This window comes from Melanostigma gelatinosum, assembly GCF_949748355.1.
Source record: "Melanostigma gelatinosum genome assembly, chromosome: 13".
Classification (NCBI taxonomy): Eukaryota; Metazoa; Chordata; class Actinopteri; order Perciformes; family Zoarcidae; genus Melanostigma; species Melanostigma gelatinosum.
In genome coordinates this window covers 23,080,773-23,089,847 of record NC_136646.1, presented here as the reverse complement: position 1 = coordinate 23,089,847, position 9,075 = coordinate 23,080,773, and the positions used below count along the sequence as shown (strand labels likewise).

General features: G+C 45.8%; 1 protein-coding gene across 1 annotated transcript in view; it reads left to right on the top strand.

Moving 5' to 3' along the window:
* Positions 1 to 299: 299 nt before the first annotated feature.
* grin2aa (glutamate receptor, ionotropic, N-methyl D-aspartate 2A, a) overlaps positions 300 to 9,075 on the top strand; it is a gene marked incomplete at its 3' end in the record, with an annotated part of 99,367 nt that continues 90,591 nt past the window's right edge. Inside the window, exon 1 of the mRNA XM_079281580.1 lies at positions 300 to 812. Coding sequence (XP_079137706.1) covers positions 303 to 812 — 510 coding nt within the window. The 5' untranslated portion in view covers positions 300 to 302. The remainder of the gene's footprint in view (positions 813 to 9,075) is intronic.

Below are 9,075 nucleotides of genomic sequence, written 5' to 3'. Positions count from 1 at the left end.
CCATAAAGAGTAGGCTACACTTGTTCGTCATTTTCTCTTTCTCTCACCCCTCCGCAACTTCCTCTCAAGGCCATCTCCCTCCCCACAAGGTTTATGTGTATAATAACGTTACTGAGAAGAAGTGGAATAAAAAGGAAAGATGCAACCTGAATGTGTGGGCTTAAAGAGCCGTGCACTAACAATTTATCTCCCGTCTTTTCTCTCTGCCTTCATCTTTCCGCACTTCTCTCTGCCATCTCCTTCTCTCTTTTTGATCTGTCCTCATCTGTGCTGTTCTTGCTCATCCTTTTCCCATGCAGGGGATGAAGTGGTTTGGCAGAATGTCCCTCGGCAGCAAAAGGAGTAAGAGGAGGAGTAGATGGAGCAGCAGTTTCACCAGTTGCACCATTAGCAGTGGTAGTAATGGAGTGCTGCTATCCCTGGCTCTCCTGGTGGCGGTGACCCTGATTGCTGACCCCGTGGCGGCCCAAAAGCAGCGAACTGGCGGCGCCTCGGATAAAGTGCCGGTCCTGAACATTGCGGTGGTCCTGGGACGCACGCGCTACATCTCAGAACGGGATATCCGGGCGCTGTGGAGCAAGGAGGACCCCATCGACGTCAACGTGGTCACACTGCTGGTCAACGAGACCGACCCGAAGAGCATCATCACCAACATGTGCGACCTGATGTCCGGGACAAAGATCCACGGCGTGGTGTTCGGGGATGGCACCGACCAGGAGGCCATCGCCCAGATTTTGGATTTTATTTCCTCGCAGACGCTCATACCCATCCTGGGCATCCACGGAGGGTCGTCCATGATCATGGCCGATAAGGTATGGAGGATCGTGGGTGGGAGGATGATTGCTGGAAGAGTGTTGTTTTTTTGATGAATGGATGAAGTTGTGCAAAGCCAAGTGGTGTATGGAGTTGACCGAATGGATGAATTACAACTTTGAAATGAATCAAATTGAATGATTGCTTCGGTTTGGAGTGAGTCTTTGCTGAACCGAGAAGATCAAGCACACACCCACCTGACACCTTTTACACATTTGGCTGTTGGGGCTGTCGAGAGCCTGTGAAACGGCAATCGCATCTTATCATGCTTACATGAGAAACATTGCCAATAAGAACCTTTCAAATATCAGTGTAGCCGAAAAGAAAGAATCGCAGACGAACATTGGTGGAAAGAAATGGTGTGGAGGATGTAACATGGGTAGGAGGATGAGGAAGGTATCCGCAGAAAGGTGTTGGAGGAATGGGTAGAAGAAAAGCAGGTAGAGAACAGAAGCAAGGGAAGAAGGATGGGTGACTCAAGAGGAGAGGAAATCTGGAAGGCAGTGGGTGTTTGTAAGTTTGGCTAACGGCGACTGCGTGGTACAGTGAGCTGTAATCTTGGAAGTCTCCATCCATGGTGCGGGATTCTTTCAGACAAAAGTGCGAGAGTCACGATTGGCTGTGCCATTTGAATAGCCGTCAGCCTGCCAATCACTTTGAACCGTGAATAGGAAGAGACGAGCGGCACATGATGCCGTGGACTCACGAGGCGGTGCTTAGCGCCGGGGATTCATCCGATCCACAATGAGGATATTCTTATCTGTATTATTTGCCCAGAAGATCAAAGGCGGCTTACCAGACGGTGTGTTAGCCAGACTTAAAGATGCTACATATAGCGCTTTGAAACACCAACGTGTCCATTGTCAAATCATTGACAGACATCTTGGTGTAATTGTAAGGAAATGAAATCGGGGGTCTTATCCAATGATATTGTTAGTCTTTTTCAAAATGACTGCCACACTTTTGATGAATTCTAGCTTCTTCCCCCACAACCAAGCGCCAACTAGTGAGTGTTTGTCTTTCCTTTAACACCCTAAAGAGGAGGAATTGTTTCTCGATAAACCTTTCCTTTTTCCTTTGAGATCCGCCAGTGTGAGACGATCACAAATCATTAGCTCCAGTCTCAGTGAAAGACCAGCATCGCTCTTCCTATTTCATGCCACGGAGCAATCGCTCTTTCTTCCAGCAGGTCTCCCACCAAACGCGACCCTGTGGCCCACAATAAAACATGCAGCAGCCGTAGAACGTCTCAGCGACTTATCCCGTGTGTTCATAGCAAATATACAAATGTCTTCAAGTCATTGCAGTAAAACATTATTGACCCTGTAAGGAGGAGGAGGAGGAGGAGGAGGAGGAGGAGGAGGAGGAGGAGGAGGAGGAGGAGGAGGAGGAGGAGGAGGAGGAGGAGGAATGAAATGGGGTGAGGTATAATCTCTCAGCTTGACCAGAGGCGAGGCTGAGTGGAGGGGAATTACAGAATGTCCTGACTGGCACCTGCCACACACCACCTACTTCAGCAACACACACACACACACACACACCCCATGTCCCCATGTCCCCATGTCCCCTGTCAACGAGTGTCATTGAAACAGCAGCAATTCAGCTCCTTGACAGCAGGAGTATTTCCTCTGCGGGAGCAGATGAGGAGAAAATAATCCACTTTGAAATGCTCGACCTGCCACTTTGTCTTCCCTTTTGTATTCTTTCTCACACTTTCCATCCCCCCCCCCCCATTTACCTGTGTGTCTGTGCTAGCTTCAAATCCTCTTCACAATGTGTGAAGTTCATTGTCGTCAATACATTGCTTTTTCTGGTTATGCAGTAAATGTACTGTGCATTTGAGGACACATTAGAGGATTATCTTGGATGGTTTACACCAGTTATTTTTAAGAATATATATAAAAGGGAACCTCGTAAATGTAATAGAAATCTCAGCATGGGGTTTGTTCAAATATACAACGTGTGAGTGTAGAAGCCAGAGCAATCAAAACGCTGACAAATTAAACCAGCGGTTTTAATGTGTTTGAAAATAATCAGTCTCCCACAATGCATCTTCATTGTTATTAGGCCGGCACATCAAAACCTCAATTACGTTTTCAATTAAGCATTTGTACTAAAATGTGCCAAAAAATATATTTAAAAAAAAAGGCTGATTGCAATTTCTCAAACAATTTACTTCTTCAAATAGCTCTTCTCTTTCCACAGAGAACAGTCCACAATCCAAATACGTTTTATATATATCTATGTATATAGATACATATATATGGTTTATTCAGTTACCCTCTGAAGCGTAAGCAGCGCGGCCCCTCTGCCGCCTTGTTCCATGCTGATGTTTCGCTAATCCTCACGTGACATACGAGAAGCTCGGCTCCCATGACTACGCCTTGTAAGACCCTCCGTGTGTTTGTCTGTTCACGATTACGCCTTCGTACTTGTGTGTGCATAGACGTGCATGAAATTGCCGAATGCACCACTCGCCTGTATTGAAAATAATACATTATTGATCGAGGAGAGGAATGTCTTCTCTTGCTGCATTCTCAGCAATCCGCCGCTCAGCCACCACCCCGGCAGTTCCTTTAAAAACAGAGTTTATTTCATTTCATTTCTTGTTTTTGCTCATTGCTGACATTTATTTTTTTTCTCTTTCGCTCTCTCCGTCCTCTCTTGCGTCCACTTCTGAAGGCTCCCGCTTTCCCATTCCCTGAGCCGGTGTGATTGCGTGGGTGGATGTCTGGCCCCGGCTTGTTGATTGACTTCGTGTAATTGTCACGCTAAATGCTTATCGACCTGCTGCGAGGTGAATAACGGCAACTGGATCCTGTTGGTCACGAACACTCTCTGTACTTCTCAAGTCTTTGTTTGTGTCTGTCCTAACTCGGAGCTGTTGATACTCCCAGTTCGTTAAGTCTTCTGCTGCTGTGTTTTCTGTTTTTTCATTTTCTCTTCACATTTTGAGGCCACCATGGTCCGTGTGCACCGCTTGTGTTAACAGCAGTGATGGGAGTTGTCCCTCCCTTTGCTCTTTGAAGATAAACAAACTTCCTTGCTTGTGAATAAATCAACGTGTTGGAGAATGTGACGCTCTTTAATCTTCCTCAGCAGTGTAACGCTGCAGATGTGACTCTATACTTGTGAGGACCTTCATTGATGATGCATTCTCCGGCTCCTTCTCCTTATCAGCACAACTAACCGCCTGAACCAAACCCCCACCCGAGACCACTGCTCTTTTAACCTGACTGTGACCAAAAGCTCGTACTTATTTGAACCCCCGAACCTCTGTGAGGACAGGCCGAAATGTTCTCACTTTCCAAAAATGTCCTTATACTCCCAATGTTCTGGGACTTAAACAGGTCCTCACAAAGATAGATGAACAGGAACCTAAACATTACCTGAATAACACACACTTGTGTTTCCATCACTTCAGAGGACATTACATTGACTTACATTAGTTTCCTGGAGTCTTTCCCGTACCCTCACCATAACACACACACACACACACACACACACACAATATTTTCACTTCAGAATTCATCCGTTGAGCGTCTTAAAGAGCTGACACATTTACACGGGTTGATTGAATAATTATTCAGCAATTGAAACCAGTGAATGGATACTGTGTGTGATGCTCAGTGAGCACAGAAAGCAAAAGCCTCCCAGATTATTCTGCTGACACCAGCGCAAAAAGAAGTAAAACACTGAACGCCAAGCAGATTTTGAATTTGTCACTTTGTTTTTCAAAACCAAAATCAAAGATACTTTTCCAGTAAAATGGGTCATTCCATTGGTCTCTAATTGGGAATATGTCACTTTAGGAGTAACGCACTCAGGGAACTCTTCTTGCTTCGGGCTGACTAGTGGTGACTGCATTTTATAAAACAGAAAATACACTGAATGATGCTCTACATGACGCATTTAGTAAGTGCACTGATGCTTTTCCTGCGTGCAGGAATCGGTGTGGAGTAACGCACTAATTATTGACTTTTGTTCTACTGGCCTGATCATGCATATGGATAAACTAGTGCCCTAGTGCTGCTCGTATGTGTTCCGATATGTTTTTATGTGTCATGACGGCAGAACTAACCACACACACCCGATGTAACTGCCAGCATTAATGTAGTATAGATGCAAACGTGTGTGTGTGCGTGTGTGTGTGGGGTGTTGTGATCAAAGGACATTATTCATCCATCCCTGTTGTTGTCTCCCCTCAGGCGGTGTAATTACACTCACACACTCACTCACTCACACACACACACACACACACACACACACACACACACACACACACACACACACACTCACACTCACACTCACTCACACTAATGGTTGTTGCTTCTTGCTTGTGTCAAATATAGCAAATCAGAGCGTAAAGGTGGAGGGAAGGTGATAAAGTGGATGGAAACAACATTTTTATGATATTACTCACAAGTTCGTCCAATTACCGTGTGGAGTGTTTGGTCTTTGTTTGCCTGAAATCACCCTGTCATTAAACTGCAGCCACTCTGTTCGAGTGTGTGTATTATTCCAATAGCTATGCAGCCGTCTTGCCGATGAGAAATGGCCTCTCACATCTCAAAGGGAATCGATTTGAATGAATATGTGGGACGAGAGAAAATGGAGCTGTTAGCTCTTTCTATGAGTACATTTCTCTCCCCCCCCCCCCCCCCCCCCCGCTCCTCTCTGGCTGTCCTTGATGGCATCTGTTCCAAAGTATAGAAAAGTAATGCTGCTGAGCTTTACCCCTCCCATTCCCCTCATCTCTCCTTCTTCAACTCTGTTTGCCTTTATTTCCTTTCTTCTCCTCCTCTCTCTCTCTCTCTCTCTCTCTCTCGCTCTCTCTCTCCCTTCTTTGGCGCCTCTTCCCCTTCAGCATCTCAGGAGAGTCTTTGCTTCAGCCGCAGTGTGTTCAGAGATTGCAGCAACACACACGCTCATAGACCAACACACACACACACACACACACACACACACACACACACACACACACACAAAGTTCCATCTTCCACGAGCACACACGGATGCTTGCAAAAGAAGAGGGTGCATTTTAACAGTGGCGGCTGTAGCCAGGTGGACGAGTCGGGTCACGAGCTGTAAATCCACTGGATGGGTATTGACCTGGCACTGTAGAAATGAAAGTTATGACCCTCACTACCCGGAGCATCGTCTCCACTCCTAAATGAATTGACAAAGGCTGGGGATGGATGGACTGACTGCGTTATGTGCTGCTGAACTGGGATCTAAATTGATTTTGATGTTGTGTACTGGTGTACGCATTTGCTTTTAGTCTTTAATTTTTTAATTTTTAATTTCAACCTTCTGCTGCTGCTTGGTCCTCAGTCAAACTCTTTTTGCAGCTCGGGTCCGTGCTCCGCGTGCCTTTGACCCACAGCGACGTTGATCGGTGTCACGCTGTCGTCGCCATCACATTCCAACTGTTTGTTTGCTGCACAAGTGTTGTTGTGTGTTCCAGATAGGGCGTGTTGTCACTCGGCGGCGGCGCTACAAGGATAAGCAAACAACGGCCTGGCTAACATCAGGCTGATCCTCTTGTCTGTTTGTCTTGTTTGTGTTTTTGTGTGTGAGTGACTCTCAGACTAATGTGTGAGTGGGCGGGTCCGTCCACCCATCTTTTTTCGTTGATTAACCCAAGTGTCTCAGGAGTAAATAGAATTTCTGATCTGCTTGACTCGACTCTCGTCAACCGCCGTAAGCCGGCAGAAATACCCGACAATGAACATAACATAAGCTCGGCGGCTGAGAGACTGAAGAGGCACGCAGAGAATAACGCAGCTGTCACAGCTTTGGAAGAGAGCATTTTGTCATCTCAGCTTAAGCCTGACTAATATACAGATAACACATGCAATGCAGTTGCCGGCTGAGAAAAGTCTTTTCATTCCTCTTCGTTGTGTCACGAGGCGATTGCGCCAACGTGAGAACGACATTAAAGAAAAAAGGCACGAAAAAGCTCCCGTCGCTGAAGCCTTCGGAGAAACATCTCCTCATGTTCTGAACATTGAAGTCGTTTCATTAAATTGTCTCGTTCTTTAAGAACGGTAAGAGCGGTATCAGGGATCAGTTTCGAGTCAAGCTGCTCTCTTCCAGCGTTCGTACGAAACTGAATGCGCCGTAATGAAATGGTGCAACAAACCTTGTGTGGATGGCAGAAAGAAGATCTCAAAATTGCCGCCCGTGTAGCTTTACTTTGCAGCTGCCAATCAACTGTTACATACAAACAATAAAATATCTTTAAAGTCAAAAGGGACAAATGAGAGAGTTTCAACTTTAAAGACGGAAAATATTCCAACTGGTTAAGGCAGTGTTTATTGAAATGCATGTATTACATTCAACGATAAGTATCTCGGCAGTTTGTGCTGATTCACCTGCTACGTTAGCACGAGATTCTTTTCTTCAGTTGTACAATCCTCTTGATAGTTCCCCAACATGAGAGCAATGTAAGTTTAAAATGGCAGCCATGGAAATGAGGTCAGCCAGACTGTTTAGACCTCGACATCAGTAATAACGAGGGAAACCTGGGAGCCTTTTAATAAAGGTGTACAGTTATTAGCAACATGTTATGAGGGCAGGGAGGCTGGAACACGCTGAGTGGTTCAACAGACACACTCGCACTCACACAGGTACGATTTGTGTGCTCACATTTCAGTCGTGTCTCGTCCTCTGGTGCAGTAAAGTGTCTTTGTTCTGTGAGTATCGGTGCAGTCCATTCTCCAGGCTTGTTTCTGCAGTTATTTTAAAAAAAACAGGAGGACAGGAGATTATTTTTAAATAGGTCATTGAAAATACAAAAAATAAAACTTTCATATTGAAATCTTTTGTATAACAAAAGTTTTTGCACTGTTTGTGTTTTAATTTGATCAAATCAGGTCTTCCTGCATCCCTGTGTTGCTGTGTCCTCCATCATCATCTCCTCCTCTCATCTAATCTGCTATGTCTATCTGTCCTCCCTTCTTCTTCTTCTCTTGTTTTTTTCTCCAGCCGCAGCTTCTTTGTTCAGCGTTTTTAAGATTGTGATGAGAGATCTCTCAGAGTGGCCTATCTATAGCTGCCATGTCGAAAGGAGCTCGCCACGGCTGCACCCCGCAACTCCCTCTTCCCTCCCATCCACACACACACACACACACACAGACACACACACACACACACACACACACACACACACGGCACTTAACAAAGCCACGTCCACGTTTCAGGGACACAGCGTTTGATTCAGCTCTCTCTTCTTTAATGGCACCACTTTTTCGATCTAGCTTTCCGCCCATTCCTTTCTATTTCTGACTTAAAAGCACACACACGTACACAAAGTATGCATGCAGCACACACACACACACACACACTGTCATGCAGATATGCTGTTGCCACATTACTCCGCAGTGTCTCGGGGAAACGGCATTATTCATGTTTTATTGGCACACTCAGCTCATTTGTATCTCCCTCACTTCTCTCCCAGTTTGTGTAACGGATAGCGAGCACTTTGCTCTTCAAACTTCAGCTTTAAAAACAATAATGAGTAGAAATGCTGCTGCATCACATGCATTAGCATGAAAGACAACTTAAGAGGACTCCTCGAGCCTGACAAGAAGTGTCCGTGTGTCTGACTGGCTGCTGGGAGCTTCACATGCTTCACATCCGCAAAGCTTTAACTCTCTCGGGCTGAAAACAGAAGAGAATCATAAAAGCCTCGGCTCCGGCTTTTATCCATCCGTCGGCGAGTTGTGTGTCGTCGCACCTTTGAGAGGTTCGCTTTGCCATCATATTAAGGTAATATTAGCACTGTATGTCCGTGAAAACATGGCGGCCATCGTCCACAATGAGTCAGTGGCATTGAATCCAGTCTAACGTAACTGATGATGAAGGCTTCAGTCCCTCTTCATGTGTCTTCCCGGTTTAAATGCTGCAGCGAACGACTTTTTTGGAGGAAACTATTTTTAGCTTTTCAGGTCATTTGCAACTCGTCTTGGCGCTCTCGGCTCTCGTCCTTAATATGTCGTCCTTAAAGTGTCGTGTTACATCACGGAACTGACGTAGTGTGGTGACCCCCCCCCCTCAGCTTTTTAGAATGCAGAGTTTTGGAATTTGGCTGACTTCAAAAGATAGAGGGAAGAGAATGAGGACAACGAAAGAGTGATTCAAGGATTCCTCCTTGAAAGAGAGAGGGGGGAGGGGGGGGGGACGAGCACAAACGACGGAGTAAGAAGTAGAGAGGAAAGCGGAGCGAGGCGTTATAAAGAGGCCACCTTTAATTAAGCT